Source organism: Cololabis saira, chromosome 15, assembly GCF_033807715.1.
Source record: "Cololabis saira isolate AMF1-May2022 chromosome 15, fColSai1.1, whole genome shotgun sequence".
Taxonomy (NCBI): domain Eukaryota; kingdom Metazoa; phylum Chordata; class Actinopteri; order Beloniformes; family Belonidae; genus Cololabis; species Cololabis saira.
Genome location: NC_084601.1, coordinates 23,151,069 through 23,171,241, shown reverse-complemented (window position 1 = coordinate 23,171,241; position 20,173 = coordinate 23,151,069). Strand labels below are relative to the sequence as shown.

The 20,173-nt window shown below is 42.7% G+C and overlaps 2 protein-coding genes across 2 annotated transcripts in view; one reads left to right on the top strand and one right to left on the bottom strand.

Annotated features, from left to right (window-relative positions):
* Positions 1 to 1,946, bottom strand: part of kiaa0319l (KIAA0319-like ortholog) — a 47,130-nt gene extending 45,184 nt beyond the window's left edge. Inside the window, exon 1 of the mRNA XM_061741100.1 lies at positions 1,727 to 1,946. The gene's annotated coding sequence lies outside the window, so the exon portion shown is untranslated. The remainder of the gene's footprint in view (positions 1 to 1,726) is intronic.
* Positions 1,947 to 6,896: 4,950 nt separating this feature from the next.
* ncdn (neurochondrin) lies at positions 6,897 to 17,678 on the top strand. Its single transcript, XM_061741570.1, has 7 exons — positions 6,897 to 7,088; positions 11,336 to 12,362; positions 13,348 to 13,511; positions 14,153 to 14,391; positions 14,462 to 14,677; positions 14,750 to 14,892; positions 17,053 to 17,678. Exons 1-7 carry the CDS (start codon positions 6,897 to 6,899, stop codon positions 17,469 to 17,471), a joined length of 2,400 nt encoding a protein of 799 aa, XP_061597554.1. The 3' UTR covers positions 17,472 to 17,678.
* The last annotated feature ends 2,495 nt before the right edge of the window (positions 17,679 to 20,173 follow it).

Sequence of the window (20,173 nt, the reverse complement as noted above, 5' to 3'; positions counted from 1 at the left end):
AAAGTGAGCTACATTTCCCCTTTTTAGCCGAGTCTAAGTTGTCTCTAAGAGTCTCTGGAGGGTGAAATATTGCTCATTGCCTCAGCCTGCAATAAAACAGACAATTCATGATACTTTCTCATCTCCTAATTTTTATACCTAATAATACAATGTCAGTGTTGTGTACATGAGACAGCAATATTGAAGAATTTATGGATTTCACCCTGTGATCGGCAATATCGGGATCGGCAGATACTGATTTTGGAGATCAGTGATCGGCGATCAGCCCTCAAAACCCTGATCGGTGCATCTCTACCCCAGCATGAGCCTTGGGGACCCCCTAAATAAAACGAAGGAGGTTTGTCCTTCACAACACAGAAAGAGACTTAATTTAAGTAGGAATCAGAGCAAGATGCTCGTCCAGAGGACATTTTGTGGTTGGCAGAGTCCCACACTGCAGATACCACAAGAACCAGGACTGAGCCTTATAAACAGTACTCGAGTTGAAGGGGGATGAGGGGGGATGGCATCCCCCCTGAAACAAAAACAGTAAAAATCATCCCCCCTGTAAAACTGCCATCCCCCCTTTCCACCCCTTATGTCATTTCATCAATGAATGTGGTTTTACTGCTATTTAAACATTTAGAGTCATCACCATAAAAATAACACCATAAAAATAACTTATTTGACAATTTTCAGCTGTTTCAAGTAAATTTTCACTTGAAATAAGTAGAAAAATCTGCCAGTGGGACAAGATTTATCTTCTCATTACAAGCAAAAAAAATCTTGTTCCACTGGCAGATTTTTCTACTTATTTCAAGTGAAAATCTACTTGAAACAGGTGAAAATTGTTGTTTTTTCCAGTGATGAGTCTTGTTTTAAGTGTAATAAGATTTTTTACTAAAATGAGACATTTTAACTAGAAATAGGACAAATTCTTATTTTGAGTTTTTGCAGTGATCCATTTTACTGTGAATGACAGAGGCATATTGATAAGTTCAGAAAACTGTTTTTTATTTTTGTGTTTTGATGTATTTGATGTAAGCCCAGTGGATATTTAAAGCTTACAGAAGGCTGCATTTAACTGCTGCTGTCATTCCTGCAGGTGTTTTGGTCAGTGCTATTATTTGTAATATATTATATTATTTGTAATGAGCACAAATTATCTGTCCCCATATGATAAAATCCACCATCCCCCCTGATTTTTTTACAACTCGAGTACTGCTTATAAAGACAAACAGTCACGTGTTTCGTTTTGACAATCTAATAAAGACCATGAGACATGAGTAATGTGTTTTCCCTAATGATCCATAAACAGAAGTAGAAAGCCATAAGTTACAGGAGCTGGGTCTGGACCTGGAGCCATGTAACACCAAATGGTGCAGTGTGTGTGTGAGCTGTGGCGGAGCGTCGCAGCTGTCACCGCCGAGCCAGGGCCGGCGGTGTCCGGCTGGCTGCCCGCGGCTCGGCCGCTCCGGCTCCAGCTCCAGGTCCAGACCCGGCCGGAACCCTCCAGCTGCACCGTCCCAGGACCCAGGGAGGCTCGGTTCTGACTGCGGGATGAATCCCTGAGCTCCAGCACAGCTCCGCGGAGGGCTCTCACCTGTGTAATCCCGGATCAAGGCTGATTTACGCAGAGCCTACGGCGTAAGGTACGCGGCGACGCACAACGTACGGTGTGCGTTGCCGCGTACCCTACGCCGTAGGCTCTGCGTCGATGTAACGCAGAGCATAAATCAGGCTTCACCTGCGTGGAGGCACCTTGAGGAGCAGCTGCTGACGTCCCCGCGGACCCTCCGGCCCCTCCGGCGGCTCCGGCCGTCACGACGCCGGGCGAGACTGTTCCGGGCGAGACGGACGGCTGCTGGCGCCGGGACACAGTGGTACCGCCGTGCGGTGAAGTGGGTCAGCAGCGTCGCGGGTTCCAGCTGATGAGTGAGGACTGTCCGTCAGAGTCAGAGGAGGCAGGAACACCACTTCCGGCGGGGGGATTTTCAAATTAAAGTACCTGCAACGTCTATTTACGACGTCAGTTTAAACTGACGAAAAGTTTAAGGAGGTCTCTTACATAACAAAAAATGTAATACCACTGTCAACCTCCTAAAATAAATGTTTACGGATATCTGAATGTATTGCCTTCCTTTTATTATTTAATGTAATTGTTAAGGTCACGAACTACTTGCACTTTATTGAGCTTTTTTTGTGAAGAAAACTATTTTATATTTTGTTGGACTATAATGATGCCTATGTATGTTTGTGTTTTATATTATTGAATGATGTCTGCCATTTATTTCAATGTTATTGTATGTTTCTGGAATTTAAATAAAGTTTCATAAATAAATAAATAAATAAAGGAGGTCTCTTACAAAATCATACATAAATATTATCCTGCTAGCCATTACATGCAGAAATTTAAAAAGGACATTAATACGAATTGTTCCTTCTTCTGTAATTTACATCCAGAAACAGTTGTTCATTTATTCTGGCTTTGCTCTCATTCGAAAAAACTATGGGCAGATATTAGCAAATTTATTATTGACTTTTTCCCTATAGATTTTCATTTACATTGGGAAAATGTTGTTTTTGGTTTCCATTGTTTCCCTAAGAAAGAAGGGAAATGTTACTTTTTGATAAATCTGTTTTTATTTCTTGCCAAATTTCATATTCATAAGAGTACATTTTCAAAGAAAACCCCTTGCTTTTATGTTTTCCATAAAGAAATGGAACTTTACTTAAAACTAATCACTAAATCAACAAATGAAAAGGCTATTAAAACCGCAGACTTTTGTAATATGTATAATCTTCTTGAATAACGAACATCACCCCTGGCACATATTCTGTATTCTATTTGTATACTGTTCCTGTATACTATTCTGTGATTCTTTTAAATACAGTTTAAGAAAAATAAATACATAAATAAATAAATAAATAAATAAATAAATAAATAAATAAATAAATAAATAAATAAATAAATAAATAAATAAATAAACTGACGAAAAGTCTTGAAGAGAACAGGTTCAACTTTAGTTCAGATTTGCATATGGGCATGCTTAAAGCCTGTTTTACCTGTCAGTTGAACCTAAAACAACAGTTTAAGCCATACTTCAACCTTGCGACAGCTTCAGACGGGTTCGAGCTGGATTGGATGGGCGGGAGGGAGGGACTCCACTGTGATTGGTTGATTCCTTATTACGTATGGTGCTCTGTTATTAAAAATATGAAGCCTTTTTACAGATGTTAATGACTGCTGTACTTTTTGTAACAACGAAACAGAAACATCTCTGCATTTATTTTTTCACTGTGACATATCCCAAAAATTTTGGAGTGATCTTGAGTTTCATTTTTTCAATGCTGCTAAATCTGTTTATTTACCTAACATTAAATATATTATTTGTTACTTTGATTATCCTAAAGATCGTGCTCTTGAACACCTATTGAATTTTATCTTTATTTACGCTAAATTATTTATTCACAAACAAAGATTTGCTGGTGCTACTCCTAAATTTGCCCCTTTTTTACTAGAATTAAATGATCTCATTAATCTCTTTATTTGATAAACAACAAAAAAAGAAATATATTCTTAATCAACTATGAAACGTTTTTCCTGTATCCTCTGACTAACTTTTTATTTATAACTGCCTTGACCTTTCCTTATTGTTTTCTATGCATCTGATTCTATTCCTCATACCTGTTTTATTCTCCTCTTTTATTTATTTATGTATTTATTTTATTCTCTATTTATTTACTTACTCATCTATATTATTATTACTATTATTATTATTATTATTATTATTATTATTATTATTATTATTATTATTATTATTATTATTATTATTATTATTATTATTATTATGACTGTTCCCCGTGACCCTGAAAAGGATAAAGCGGGTATAGATAATGGATGGATGGATTATGACTGTTACCGTCTATATTATGACTTCTTATTCATACTAGATATTTTTATAATTTACTCCATCATTGTTTGTGCTGTTCCACACTTTTGTATACCTTGTTGGTGTTTGTATAGCAAGATTTGCTAATAAAGTTTTTAAAAAATGAAGCATGGGGCATCATTTCATTCAGAGATTCCGGCAACACATTCACGCAACTATAAAGTATCAGAATCCTTACTTAAGCTGTTAAAACTGTTACAGTGTGTGATACCGCGAACATTTTCTGATACTTTGTTGCCGTATCACTGTGTGGTGAAGAGGGTGTTCAGGGTCGTCCATGACCTTTTTCATTTTATGAAATATCCTGCTTTGCACAATCATCTCCAGAGGCTCCAGAACAGAACGAGCTTATTATTAACCAGCTTCATATCAGTTTGTTCAGTTTCTTTACTTCACTGGTTCTGATGCTGCTCCCCAACAGATGACTGCAGATGTAATTGAACCCTCCACAAGAAGATATACAGTACATCATGTTGCTGCAAATCCTGAAGGACCTAAGCTTCCTCAAGAAGTAAAGTCTACTCTGTTTCTTATAAACAGCATCAGTGTTGTATCTCCGGCCCAGTCTGTTGTCCAGATGAACATGGAGGTATTTATACTCCTCCACCACCTCCACTCCTTTTCCTCTGATGTAAAACTATCTGACTTAATCCAGGCTCTCCTACAATCGACAATCATCTCCTTTGTCTTGTTCACATTCAAGATGAAATGATTGTTCCTGCACCATGTCACAAAACGGTCCACCAGTTCTCTGCACTAAGTCTGTTGACCATCACTGATCCCCCACAATTGGAGATTAATCTGACTATTTCTGTTGATGACTCCGACTTGTGTTGGAAGTCTGAGGTGTACAGTGTGAAGAGGAGTGGTGAGAGTACAGTTCCCTGTGGTGCTCCTCTGCTGCCGACCACCTAATCAGACAAACAACCATTCAGTCTCACAACCTGAGGTTTGTTCTTGTTAACTGTGATCTGTGGTCTACTTTCTTCACTCATCTGCAACTTGGTGCTGCACAGTACAAGGAAAAATAGGCTTCAAAAGCACCCTACAGATGACATTAAAAGATGTTTGTCCAACATACTCCACACAACTTCTCAACCTTTCCCCGACCCTGCACCCAACCTGGGACTTGCTGATTGGGCCGGAGCTTCGGGAGCTGCATGCTGGCCTGCGGTCCCCACCCCCGGTCATCCCGTTGCTGCTTCCACCTGCCTGCTGTGCTGTTGACGTCCCTGACCCCCAGTCTGGCCTTTGGCAGGAGGGTCCCCCCTTATGAGCCAGGTCCTGGTCCAGGTTTCTTCCCTCCTAAAGGGGAGTTTTTCTTGCCACTGTTTGGCTTAAGGTTTTTCTCCCACTAGGGGAGTTTTTACCTGCCATTGTTTATGTAATAATTGCTCGGGGGTCATGTTCTGGGTCTCTGGAAAGCATCTACAGACAACTTTTGTCGTATTAAACGCTATATAAATAAAATTGAATTAAATTGAACAACTGTCATTTTTCTTTAAAAAATGTTTAATATGCTAAATATGACCAAGAAGAAATGAATGTAAAATTAAAGCAGAAGGTTTAAACTTCAAATGTGTCTGTCATGTTTGTTTTTTTTTCCTCATTCCACAAGTATTTTAGTGTAAAACCTTAAGATATCTATCAATTAGGTTTTTCAGAAGGATTTTAAATTTCAGGTCAGAATAGTGAAACCAGCTATACAGTACTGTATATGCAATAATAACAAAAAGAAATTCCGTTTAAAATAATAAACAATATTTATCCTGCCGCTGAAACCCTAAGGAGAAGGTTCAATTTTGACGTAGATCCTTGTATATTTTGTAAAACAGAACACGAAACAATTGAACACTTATTTTTTTCTTGTTCGATGACAAAACTTTTTTGGCAAGATGTTTATCGGTGGTTAAAGATTGGGATCAACGACTGTATGTCCAGCAAGTTTCAGGTCATAATTTATATGGATGGTCTGCCAAAGAAGGTATCCAAGATGGTGAACATAATTCTAATTTTGGGTAAATATCATATACATAAAAATAAATGGAAAAACAGCAAACCCTCCATAGTATGTTTTAAAAACGAAATAAAAAGTTATATAACATCTATTAAGGTACTTTCAAAAGAAAATCGGTCTATAAGTGATTTATATGAAACCATGTTAGAGTCTCTTGCTCTTTAAGATACAATCTTGCTACGCTTATACATTTTTGTTGAAATGTCAACCCCTGTGATTATTTTATTTTGTGATTATTTAAATGTATTTTATTTATTTTCTTTTTATTTAAATTTAGAAGTTTATCTTGGAAAAAATGTATAGTTACATATTCGCTTGTGTGTTGTGAATTTATGTTTCAGTTGCAAACTAATGTTTCCTCAAAAGAATTTTGTAATTTTGAAAATGTTGAATAAAGTTTGTTAAAAAAAAAATAAAAAAAATAATAACAAATCGATTCTCTGCTGACAGCCAATCAGAATACAGGGATTATCTGCTTCCAACCAATCACAGAAAAGCGGCTGTCCGGCGGCTCCATGCTGTTATCACCTACTAGCAGGGCAACACAAACAGCTGGCGGGTTAAATTAAATATACTTCATTTTAAATCTCGACTTGTATAATAAAAAAGTCTGTTTAACTTTAAAATGTTGTCTACGTTGGTATAAAAAAGCCCCGCCCCCTTCCTGCGACGTTACAATAGCGGTTAAGATGGCGTCGCGGCTTTCCAATAATCTGGGCTGCGATTGGCTCAGCGTTGGTTTCAAAAACGCCTTTCATTGGTTCTCGTGGTCGTGTTTTGACGGTGTACTTCCTGGGAACAGAAGTGTGGCGTGTGTGAGAGGCGCTGTCCAAGTAAGTTGTTTTGTGAAATAGATATTCAGAGTTTTAACAGTGTCGCTACACGGCATGGCGCATCTAAGTGTCGCTGACGGTTCCTGTCCAGTTTCCAGGGTTACCATGGCTACCATGGCTACCATGGCTGATGGCGGAGAGGTTCCTCCGAGCAGGACTGATGGAGAAGAGGAGCGAGAAGAGGAGGGAGGAGAGGAGGGAGGGAGACACGGCCTGACTGAAGCCCAGAGGCAGGTGCTGGACAGGTGTCTGCTCGCCCTCAAGCACGCCAAAAACGACAGCCACACGTTAGCAGCTCTCCTGGTGGTGAGTGAACCTCTCACTGGTCTCCAGTGTTGGTCAAGTTCAGAGGTGTCAAAAGTATTCACATTCATTGCTCAGGTAGAAGTATAGATACTAGAGTTTAAAAATACTCCTGTAGAAGTTGAAGTATCAACTCAAGTTTTTTACTCAAGTAAAAGTATAAAAGTACTGGTTTCAAAACTAATTAAAGTATAAAAGTAAAAGTAATGTAAGGGGGACAAAGGCCATTTAAAATGAATGCAACTTCGTATAATGCAACTATATTAAAGAACCATATATGTGTACTATTGAGCATTAACATGTGTTTCAGAGAGCAGCATATATGATGACTAGTTGCCTATAAGTATTGTAATGGTGCAAAAAGTCAAACTTCAGAGGCATGTTATCATTTATCCTAACCTTTATTGGAATGTACATCCAAGTTTAGTTGCAGGAATCTGAGGGAACGGATGTAAGAACAAAACTGGACAAGAACATCTGAAACAACCACAACCAGATTCACTCTATCCGGATGGAGCAATTTAACTGGATAGTTTTTTTTAAAGGCCGAAATGAAATAGAGTAACGAGGCTGTTTTTAAAATGTAAGGAGTAAAAAGTACAGATAATTGCGTGAAAATGAAGGAGTAAAAGTAAACAGTCGCCTGAAAAAATAATTACTCCAGTGAAGTATAGATAACCAAAATTTCTACTTAAGTAAGGTAACAAAGTATTTGTACTTCGTTACTTGACACCTCTGGTCAAGTTACTTGGAAAAAGTAATTACTTACCGACTACTACACCCAAAAAGTAATCATGTTACTTTACTGATTACTTATTTTCAAAAGTAATTAGTTACATTACTATAGATAAGATAGTTTATTAATCCTTTGCAGGAAATTAAGTTGTTACAGCAGCAGCATCAGTGCGTTTTTCATGCATGCATTCAACACCAAGATAAAAACAGATCCAATTTAAAAAAAAAAAACAAAAAAACAGATCACTTAGAATTAAAATTAAAATGCTGGGGTGCTAAAGTGCTGAGTAATAAAGTGCTAAGAATAAAGTGCTGGAGTATTGCACATAGGACAGTTATTGCACATTTATAGAGCTTGACGGCAGCTGGAAGGAAGGACTTTCTGTGGCGTTGAGTTTTGGATCGTGGTGGGATCAGCAGCCACTGAAGCCGCTCCGCCCAAACACCTCCAGGGCATGAAGTGGGTGAGTGTCATTGTTCATGATATTGTTCATTTTCCTGAGCATCCTCACTTCAGCCACCTGCTCAACAAAGTCCTGAGGTCTGCCCATGGTGGTGCTCGCTTTCTTAATTAGTTTGTTGAGTCTGTTTCTGTGTGAAGTGCGAGCACTCACACCCCACAACACCAAAAAACACTGGCCACAACAGTCTTATAAAAAGGAGCACAGCAATGATTTACAAATGTTAAAAGAACGCAACCGTCTTAAAAAGTGCAACCTGCTCTGCCCTCTACTAGTTACTTTACTTAGTTGCTTTTCAAAAACATGATGCACGACCTGAATATACTTTACTGGAAAAATATAAAACAATAGACCTTTCAGCTTAATTCTATTCTTTCTGCATATTCCATCATATAAAATGTAAATGACGATAAGTAAAGGAAACGGTGTATTTTTAAACTTGTTTTTATTATTTTCAGTCTTAACTCTATGCACATCGCGTCAGGCAAAAGTTAATGCAGCTCTCTCTGACTTGAACTAAATTGTTGAACCTTTGAACCCAATTATTTTCTCATTCCACCATATTATAATAAAACAAAGCAAGTATTCATTTTAACTTATACCATGATAATGACATGAGTGACGCAAAGTCATGAGACAGTTTCACAAAACAAATGCTGCATTTAGTAACGCAGTAACGCAGCCTTTTTTAAGAAAAGTAATCTAATTACTGTTTTTGCAATTGTAATGCCTTACTTTACTCATTACTTGAAAAAATTAATCGGATTACAGTAACACGTTACTGCCCATCACTGCTGGTCACTGGTCACACTGCGGTACATAAACGATGGTCCTCATGTCGGGACGGTTAGTCTGGTTATCACATGATCAGGGACATCCAGTAACTGTATTATCCACTAGTTAGAATCTGAGTTTAACCACTTATAACACAATAACTGACCTACCAGTGAGCCGTAGTTACCCTTAGTTACTGTTGCTAACTGGGACGAGTGGTCAGCTGTTCACACTTTCACAGGAGCGACTGTCGGTGAAAATTCTGTCCCGAGTTTTACACAGATTTTGGACACTAAAAACCATCTTTCATTGATGCAAATTCAAATACGACTTAGTTCAGTTAAATTTAAAAAAAAAAAAAAAAATACTTTATTAGTCCCCAAGTGGGAATCAGTAGTTACACTAGCTGTGATGTAAGTCCCTCCAGAGAGTAGTTGTACAGGTTAAATGTGTCATGGAGGGGTATGAACATCTAAAAATAGATGTTTGGTAGGTTAGATAGGGTTTATAGAAGTATCATTTTACTGTTGTCATGGTTACAGATGACAACATCCAGGACAAACACTGTTCATGCACTGCAGGGAAAAATTACATTTATTTACTTTTAATTAGATTAGTGGGGAAAACATAACTTGAGATCTGCTATGAGCTACCTAACTCCAGGTTTAAAGTTATAACTGCATCTGATGCTTGGTGGCTCAATAATCTGAGATAAACCCACAGCACGCCTGGACATTCATGTTAACTATCTTATCAGAGACAAACGTCTGTCTTTCTACGTAATTTTGATTAAATAAGTTTAGGTAACGTTAGCAGCATTAAAAGCATTGTATCTTTGATTTATCCTGGAACAAATGTACACATTCTTGTTTGTAAGATAGTAATTTATCCCAATGCAGACATTTATCTCTGTTTATTTTGGATATAGGAAGTAAAATGTAATAAACCCGATTGTCCATCCTCTCTTGATACCGGTGATGAGGGTTAGGATCACCTGCTATTTTCCTGTGTAGCTGAACTACAGATGTCCGAGTTCTGGTCCCTGTAGTACTGATACTCAGCAGCCATTGGGTCATCTCTGTTTTGGGGCGAGGCTTAATGGTTTATTATCAATGTAAATGAGAGCTAATGATTAATGCACTACTTCTCATCACAGCGACCACACAGATACCAGTGCTCGCTGGTTTGTGTGGACTGACAGTCAACACTACTGGAGACCAGTAAGAGGCTAATTCTGGCTTCCAGTAACTCATCATTTGATGACTATTTATCTGTTACACAGGCTTCTGAGCACTCGGCTCTAATCCTGATACCCAAGGTTGGAAATAGTGGGCGACCGATAATCGGCCGTGGCCGATTATCGAATTCGATATTCATAATTTTATTAATAATCGGTATCGGCTCCCCCCCAAAAAAAATCGAAAATAAATAATTTCGATTTTTTTTTTTTTTTTTTTTAAGAAAAATTAAGAAATTTACTGAAATACTGCATTTTCTTTTTGTATTAAGAATGTTCAACATGCTCAAACTTAAGTAAACTTAAGTAAATATTTGCACTTAAAAAAACAACCTGTGTAGCCATTTTCACAACCTGTACTGTTTGGTTGTTTGTCATGTGTACTAGTTAGCTTACTGTTACTACCTCCAAGTAGGCACTTGCTGTGGTTTGGGTCTGGGAATTGGGAGTATTGTGCCTGACTGTTCTAAAATTGAGGCTGTTATTCCTCTTAATTTGTTATTTTTTATAGGCAGCTTTTTTATTTTATGTAAAGAGAAAATTCACTTAATGTTATTTTTAATAACTGAAATGCTGCTTGTTTTGTTTGATGTTCCATAATTTGCACTTTTGATGTGTGAGCCGTGCAAAGTGAATATTGCCGTCCTTCCTAGTTAAAGCAATAAATTGCTCACCATTCATTTAAATGAATTCTTGTATTGAAATTTGTTTTCTCCCAAAAAGGTAAAAAAGGGTAATAATCGTATCGGCTGATATCGGCTATCGGTCTTTTTGATTTCCCCCTAATCAGTGATCGAAATAATCGAAAAAAAGGCTGATCGGTCGGACACTAGTTGGAAAGTTGAGAAGTTTAGTTCATAATTCCACTAGTCGCTGTGGTAGAGCATCAAAATACATCAAGTTCACACTTGTTTGAAAAGCTGTTTTCTGTGCATGTTGTTCTCAGAATACCGAGGCGGCGTTCTTGATTCTTCTTTGATCAGACTTCACCCAATCTTTGTTTTGTTTATCTCATCCTGTTATTTTGTTGTCCGTCCCTGCAGATAACCCGCTTGTGTCCGGCGAGCCAGCTTGACAAACCCACCCTGCACCACATCTTTGAGGCCGTGGGCTTCAACCTCCCAGCCCGGCTCCTGGTGACGGCCGTCCAGGGGGGCGACGGCTCGGGCTTGCCCTCCCATGAGCTCCTTTCTCTGGGAACGGCCCTTCTGGCCGCCCTGAGCACAGATCCAGACATGGTGGCGCATCCCCAGCTCCTCGCCACCATCCCCCTCCTCCTGGGTATCCTGGCGAATGAGCCAATGTTGAACCAGCAGAAACGGGAAGCCCGTCAGCAGAACCAAACCGGCCACGGTCCAGAATGTGAAGTCCGGTCAGGTGACATCTCAGACTCCGGGGGTTTATCTGATCCTGCGGTAAAATCAGAGGGAGACGGTGATCACGACAGACCGTCTGGATCTCCGGAAAGCCCCTCCGCGCTGGACGAGGCCATGGCTGCAGACTGCTACCAGGTTCTGACAGCTGTATGTTCTTTACCCAGAGGTCCGGATCAGCTCCTGAGCAGGGGGGCGGTTCCCTCCCTGTGCCAGGCAGTGGAGCAGAACCGGACTTTCAGCCAGCAGAAGGGGCTGGACCTGCTGGGGGGCCTTCTCACCTCTAAAACCAAACACAGAGCGTGGAGTAAGCACCCGGCAGAACTCCTGGCTCTGCTGCTCCGGCTCTCCACAGAGTTCTGCCAGTCGACAGACCAGGCCCGGGTGGGCATGTGTGCCCGGCTGGTGCAGTTCCTGCCCCCGGCAGGGCAGGCGCTGGAGAGTGAGGAGCTCAGGGCAGCGGTGAGCCGCATGTGGGGAGCATTGAGACCCTTGCTGCAGGCCAAGTTAACGGCGGCACACATCGGGCCCATCCTGGTTCTCAGCGCCTGCTTGCTGGACATGTATGGGTGGGGGCCAGTGGGCCCCCCCAAGTTCTGCTGCCTGCTGGTGAACCGGGCCTGCGTGGAGGTCAGGATGGGTTTAGAAGAACCGCCCGGGAGCCATCTGAGCCCTGGGCTGCAGCACACACTCACAGGTAATCTCACTGCACTCGTTCAGCCACGCTTCATAAATGCACAAATGTTTTGTTATTTGCACAACTGTCAACCTCAGTGGAAAAGTCTGCCTGTTACTGTCTACATTGTATTAATTGCAGTGTATTTTAATTTAATTGTTATGCAGGAAAGGGATATTTGTTTTATTTTATTCAAGAAACATTTTTATTCTATATATGCAGGCAGTTTATTTTTATTTCATTTGTTTTATACATTTTGATATTGTGCAGATCTCTGTTAATAAAGGAACCTGTGTGACATTTGGCACGAGGCTTTGTATTAAAACTGACTGTTTTTTTAAGGGTTTGGCTCAGAAAAAATGAAGCTAACAGAGATGCTATGCTATAATGCTTTGGGGGAAACCCCAATTATGGCACAGAAAAAATATCAATATATATCGAGTATCGCCATTCAGCTAGAAAATATCGAGATATGACTTTTGGTCCATATCGCCCAGCCCTAACTAACAGCCCTGCATCTACACAGTACCATTTATCATTCAGTATCATGGAGTGTCATTCAATATCGACTTAAATGATGGGTGATTTAAAAAAAGAAAAAAAGAAGGTACATTGACACGTCATTTTTATACATAAATGCAATTTTGGTGCAGAATTTGTCCATTTTCAGCTTTTCCATGTTTTGGGACTCAGTTCCAGGGTTGTTATGATGAATTATCTTAGATGTCAGCCGCAGGCTCAAAAAAAGTGAATGTTCTAGTAACAAATCTTTCCTCTCTGAACAGTCCTCAGTAGCGGTATCGATCGATATTGGTTCTGATCTGATACCAGTCAGATGTGGTGTCGGAGGTGTAAATGCTGTAAAATTGACTCCACTTCTGTTGACGTGACCAATGTTCAGTCAGCCAATCAGAGGAGAGGAGTTTCAGACACGTATTTGTGCACCGAGTGGTGATGTTTAGTGAGCCTTGATCAGACGTGACTAACCGGATCCCTCCACTGACAGGGTGCTACCGGATCCTGGAGGCCGCCATCGAGCAGGCCTGCTGCGCAGGAGACGCGCCGCCTGCTCCTCACACCCCCCTCTCTGCTCTCAGCCTGCAGCAGAGCCGGCAGGTGCTGGAGGTCCTGGAGGAGGCTTTCTCTGCCGTCATGTACCACCTGCAGCAGGTGGGGTTGCCGTGAGCACCAGACGTTAAGGGATGTAGAGCTTTCAATGTAGTTGAAGGAAGGACAGTGACATGTTTTTTTTTACAATTATTATACAAGGCTTCAAATTGCGGAGATCAGCCCCGCCCCACCGCGACCCGATCAATTGGATTTGGCGGGAGAAAATGAAAAATGATTATGAAAAAAAATACAATAAGTACAGTAGGACAAATTGTGACTCGCTGCTCTTCTGATGCCGCTGCATCCTGACTCGCTCTGTAGCGTCTTTTTCTTCTAAAGCCTGCGGTGCAGGTGTGTTTTTTCCAGAGAAGAACATAGTTATGGGTCGTTGTCGCTCTTTTTTTCTTCTGGACAAAAAGATTCTTATAAACCGACATGCCACCACGGATTATATCTGAGAACTGTAATGAACGATTCATCAAAGAGTCCCGTTCTTGAGCTGCTGCTGAAGCTCATTGGCCGTTCTCAGCATCGTTGCTAAGCGACCAACGTTATTGACACAGGAAGTGAAGAAGCGGGGAGACTGTTTTGCCAATCAGAATGTAGAACACGATGCACAATGCAAATCCGCGTTACAGCCAGGGATTACTGTACCCCCTTACGACTGCCAAAGGATTTAAGCTTGTTATGTTGTCTCACAGGTGGATCCCAGTCGCTATGGCGACCCTTTCACTTTTGCCTCCTTCCGCTCTCTGTGCTCGTGGTTGGCTGAGGAGACGTCCTGTCTGAAGCAGGAAGTGATGGGTCTGCTGCCATTCCTGATCGGCTACACGCGCTGCCACCTGCGGGGCGGGAGCTCCGAGCAGGGCCTCTCCGACTGGATGGCTGAAGCGTCCGTCAGTGAGAAGGGCGAGGCCTGGACCGGTGCCGAGGCTCTGAGGTAAAGGTGGGAACGCCCGGCGACCACGACGAGCTCCCAGACCCCCTGACACCATCCTGCTCCTCCCCAGGTATCTGCTCCCAGCTCTGTGCCACCTGTCGGCGGAGGAGGGCCCCAGGAAGGTGCTGCTCACCCTGGACACCCCGGCCCTGCTGGTGGACTTCCTGTCCCAGAGCTGGGCCTCTCTGAAGGGGAAGAGCGGGGCAGCGGCGTGCAGAGACCCCAGCATGGAGACGGCCTGCTCCACCCTCCTCAACTTCACCGTCACAGAGCCGGAGAGAGTCAGGTAACGGCTGCGCCGCCTGAGAACGTGTCCCCGCTGACCAGATCACGGCTTAACGTACACGTCCTTCTGCAGGAAGGACCCGTGCTTCAGAGCTCTGGAGGCCCACCTGAGCGACGCCCTTCCTGGTCTGGTGAACAAACCCGGCCTCCTGGTGCTGGCTGCATACTACTGCACCTTGGGGCTGATGATTGGCAGGTTGAAGTCTTCTCCCTCAGGTGAGGAACCCCCTGCATCCTGTCTGCTGTCTGTAATGGTCCTGTTTGATGTCCATTCCTGCATCTGTAACAACAATGCTGTGTGATGGGCTGAGCTGTCAGCTGATCACCACTTGGGTTGGGTCGGAGGCGTGGGGGCCCAGAACCTGGACAGACCTGCTGAGGGTGGGAACTAGAAACTGTGCAGGACTGTTTTCTTCATCCTGTTCCCGCTGAAATTCTGACCATTACCGCCCGCACCTGCACAATAATAGAGATGCATTGATTTTGTGTCTTCTCCCGTCCTGCAAGAGAAATGTCCTAGACAAATCTGATTTAATGTTAACATGATCATTGTGGAGCTTGATGGATAATTGACAGTTCATAGGTCACTTGGCCGAAAATTAGATGCAAATCCATCATTGTCATCATCGCACAAGCTAGTTCACCTTTCGTACACGCATCAATTATGTGATTGAGGTTATAGCAACGAGAGTAGGCTGTGAGTGGCTCCAATAACACTAATAAATAACATAAAATAAACTAAATTAACGAATGAAACAAATTAATTTAACAAATTAATCTCTTGGCCATTACATTTCTGCGGAGGAAGAGAATGTTGCTGACAGACTGCGTCCCAATCCCTCGTCTCTCTTCCAAGATGCTCAACAGACACTAAATGCAATTTCTCCAAATATCTGACCTGCTTTGTCTTTGTTTTGTAAAGACCTTGTTTGAGGTTCTTTTCCACGTCATTGATTACATTTTGTCGCTAGACTACATCCTGATCCCGCAGTGTTTTTTTTTAGCCGCCCGCAGCAAAGTTCAAACCGCCCGCTCCTGCCAGATTTGCGTCAGAACCCAACGCCAACGCAGCCCTCTAGTGGGAACATCTGGCAGAAGACCTTGTCAAGAAGAGCTTCAGCTGTCATGGAAGAAAGCAGATCAACCAGATCCCGGGTCAGGTGGGGGGGGTCAGAGGTGAGCCTGTTGTCAAGGCAACCAGAGCTGTGCAAGGGTGTCGGCGTCCGCCATGGCAGTAATTTACGAACCCGTCGTCAAGGATCTGCCACAGAAAGAGTCCTATCAAGGCTGGGGGGCTTCTGGGACTCTGGAAGCAGCTGGGGGGGTCAGCGGGCCAAGTGAGCCGTGGTTGTAAGGCACGTGGGACGACTTTGGTGAGGCTCCATCAGACACGACAGTAGCTGCGACGAAGCTGCTGTTCTCGAACACAGCCAGCAGCGCCTGAAAGCCTCTTCTTCAGATCACCAGAGACGTCCATGTCGGGCCAGAATGTAGACAACAGAGCTGGAAGAGGACGGTTTTTCTTTTTCCTTTCTCTTCATTGTAATGGATTGAGTTTAGGGGTAGAAAAGCTAGAAATAGAAAGAATAATGAACGATTCAATATTACAATATATATCTCTAGCTTGGAGGAGAATTTAGCAACAACTGAAATTCTTGAAATGTCATTACCTGTACCTGCCTCCAGAGTAAATTAAAACGTTGAGAGTAATTACAACAAATGTACAAACAAGAAATCCTCTGAAGTAAATCCACAATGTTTTCTGGGATTCTCCGGAATATTAAATTTTATTTTATTTATATAGCGTCTATTACAACAGAAGTTGTCTCTAGGATCTTTCCAGAGACCAGAACATGACCCCTGAGCAATAATTACATAAACATAACATAAACAATGGCAGGTAAAAACTCCCCTAGTGAGAGAAAAACCTTAAACCAAACAGTGGCAAGAAAACCTCCCTTTTAGGAGGAAGAAACCTGGACCAGGACCTGGATCATAAGGGGGGACCCTCCTGTCAGAAGCCAAGATGATGCTGGAAAACATGGAAAACATGTTCCTTAAGCGTGGTACTAGTTATGTAGGTAACCAGCGTCTTCCCCAGTGTCGGTCCAGCCGGGGTTCAACTATGTCAACGGTGGTTCTGGGAATCGTATCCTGCTTTTATTGTGACATGACAGAGGAAGCACCACCATCATTAGATCAATGCCTTTTGAGGTGGTAAACAACTGTTCTGTTGGATCAGGGTGCTGATTGTGTTTTTCTCTGCTCTTTTGGACTTGGGTTGCAGAGACGGCGTAGGCCGTCTGATTGCTGGTGGGACTTCACGGCGCCGGTCCTGAACCTGAGAATTCTGACCGTCTCGTCTCTCCCCTCCAGGTTCGATGGAAGCAGGCCAGCGGCGTTTCCTGTCCGTGGCCCTCCGGTTCCTCCGCGGTGCCCTGGACTCCGGCGGTCCCGGCCCGGCTCGGGTGAGCGCCAGGTGGGAGGAGAGCTGGGACGAGGCGGCGGAGCTGTGGCGGCTGTGCGTCCAGGCCCTGGGGGGCTGCGTCCGGGCCCAGCCCGGGATCGGGGGGCTGGTCCGGGAGGAGGGCTGGCTCAAACACACGCTGGCCATGCTGGCGGAGAGCAGCCAGCTCCCCGACCGCCTCAGCGAGGAGGCCCTGGAGGAGGCGCTGGGCGCCCTGGCGGAGATGTGCCCGGCCTGCCGGGGGGAGATCAGAGACGCCATGACCCGGAGGACTGGGGGAGCTCTGAGCAGAATGAGGAGCCTGAAGAAGTCTCTGGAGGGGAAGTGAGGGCAGAACCAGGGAGTTTCACCTCCGAACACGACTGAACCCTGACTGAGGAGACGATCCAGCCTCGTCATGTCATACAGTTGTTGTTCAAGAAGGTTGAAACAGAAAACAAAGCAGATCCTGTTTGTTTGTGTTCAGAGTAAAACCTGATGATCCAGGTGAACGTGTAAAAAGCCCACCAAAGATTCCTGAGACCAGAACTCAATAAACAACTAGTTTCTTACCTTCTTTGTTCTTCCTGACATGTTTGACCTGCTGACAGCTGTGGCTGTCGTTTAACTACTAGATCACCATGGTAACGGCCTTCTTAAACCAGTGGTTCTCAAACGGTCCAGCTTCAGGACCCACAATCCCACTTCATGACAAGCGACGACCCAAAGCAGGGACAACTTCCCAAATTTATTTGATTAAATATTTGATGCAGAGTAAACCTCAGATTCTTCAGAATTAAGTAATTTCAATCAAAAATGTGAAATAAAAAGTGCAAGAACTAAGAAGTAGTGCTAAAAACGGCTTCACCTTTACCCGAGGAAAAGGACTACGACCTACCAGCTGAAAAGGAACGTCTTTGAGCTCGTACGGTGTCCCAGAGCCGCCCGTCAACAGTTTATCTGTAAAATCCCTGGCTGATTATTTTCTCTCGTATCTCAGATGGAATCCTGCCAACGTGGCATTTAAATATCAGGCAAACATATTGAATATTGATTGAAAAATACTTTTGGTAATAAGTCACTCCATGTAGCAACACTATTTCTGACCACATGGGGGTGACATTTCAGAAAAATGAATTCTTAATTCTGCACAACAAAATTAACTTCTAGTGGGACTAATGATACATTTTATCTGTGGACGCCTTTCAGGGCACTCAAGGTCACCGTGCGAAAGACAAATTAGAGAAATGAAACAAAACTTCAAACGATATAAAAAGAGCACTGTAAAACACTATAGTAAAAATAGTAACAGCAAATAAGTGAAATGTTTCGGTAAATCCAGTCCCAGAGTTAAATACAACATGTCTAAAAAAGTGTGTTTTAAGCCGGGTTTGGAAGATGGTGACGGTGTCAGGATGTTTTCTGTTGTATGGTAGAGAAGTAAAAACAGCAGCTCTCACCCAAATCTATAAACTTTTTGAGTAGTAAAAGTTTATAGATTTTACAGAAATGAATAGGAAGCCAGTGAAGTTCCTGCAGGACAGCGGTGATGGGACTGAGGGGAGGAGTTCTGGTAATTGGTAGGTGTGGTGGACAGGTAGAGCTGGGTAGGTTTGATTGGAACTGCTGTTACAGATTATTAAGGAAAAGGGGATCTTCGAGCCAAGATGCAACAGTTCTTCTCCAGGAGTTTTGAAATGAAAGGGAGATTTGAAATGGGGGGGATTGTTGAAGTTATTAGGGTCAGCACCAGAGGCTTTCACCAGAGAAGTGGGGACCGGATCTCGCTGGCAGGTGAATGACTTACATTTATGGATCAGCTCAGATATAACAGCTGCAGAGGGAAGTCTGAAACTACAGAGTGGGCGGGAGAAAGGGATGTTGCGATGTGTGGAAGGATGGGGAGGTGGAGATATGGGGGGTTACCTGCTGATGGATACTGTCCATCTTTGTTTTAAAGAATTCTGCATTTGAAATGCAAAAAGAGTCAAGTTGGGCCGGAGCTAGTCAGGTGGACGCAATGCTTTGTTAACCAGGGAAAGTAATGCTGGTGAATCCCATGATGAAGACTGATCAAATAACGGGATTTTGAAGTGCAGCAAAGTGGTATTCTATTGGATGGATGGAAAATGACTTTGTTGCAGTGAAAACTTAGATAAGAAAATATGAAAAAGTACAAACTAAAATAAACATGAGTTGACGTCATGTCAGCTTTTCAGTGAATTTGACATGTGATGTGTAAATCAAAAGCTAAAATACCTGGATATTAGGGACGATGTTGCTTGTTGTGCTGTTAATAACAGACAGCTGCGACCCGCTGGGTCGACCTGGAAGGGTTCGGGAGCCCCAGAGACCAAGGATGTGGGTTGGGAGTAGGTGTTCAATATCTAGGGTGGGAGCTGCTCCTTCACAGTCACATGTGGAGGATAACACCACGTAGAGATGGACCCTGAGCGATCCCCCCACCCCCTGCCTGGCTATACAGTTGTCCTGGAAATCTAACTATGGAGAACAAAACTGACTGTAAACATGTTTATTTCTGCTGTAAAGTTGGACATTTTAACATGGAGGTCAATGGAGATTAACTCACTGCTGGATCCAGACCCAAGAGGTCAGTAGAGGAACTAGAGGTCATGGATTATTGTTGTCACTCTATGATCTTAGATGGCTTTTATATGAGCGTTTTTGAGATCTGCGACCCTCATATGGTCAGAAGTGGTATTACTACATATAGTGGCTTTAATCAGAATATTGCCTTAATTCTTTTCAGCTCTGAATCTGTAAGATGTTAAGGATTTGAAGCTGAATCCACGCTGAATCAATAAATCATGATGGAGTTCCTCTGTTGTGTGAATTGCTGCTGCATTGCTCTCAAAAAAAGGACAAAAGAAACAATTGTCATATTCTTCCTGCTCTTTAGTTCACACAATCTTCTCTTTTATAAGTGGAATTTCAGCTTTCGTAGTTCTAAGTGGAGCCAGGGCCAGATGACACATGCCACACCCCTGTTTTATGAGAGCACGCTCAGAAACTGAGACGGAGAGCTGGGTT

Coding starts and splice junctions, on each gene's coding strand:
- ncdn (XM_061741570.1), top strand. CDS start 6,897: ATGGCTACCATGGCTGATGGCGGAGAGGTTCCTCCGAGCAGGACTGAT. Junction 13,512..14,152: donor TCATGTACCACCTGCAGCAG/GTGGGGTTGCCG, acceptor GTTGTCTCACAG/GTGGATCCCAGTCGCTATGG. Junction 14,893..17,052: donor GTTGAAGTCTTCTCCCTCAG/GTGAGGAACCCC, acceptor TCTCCCCTCCAG/GTTCGATGGAAGCAGGCCAG.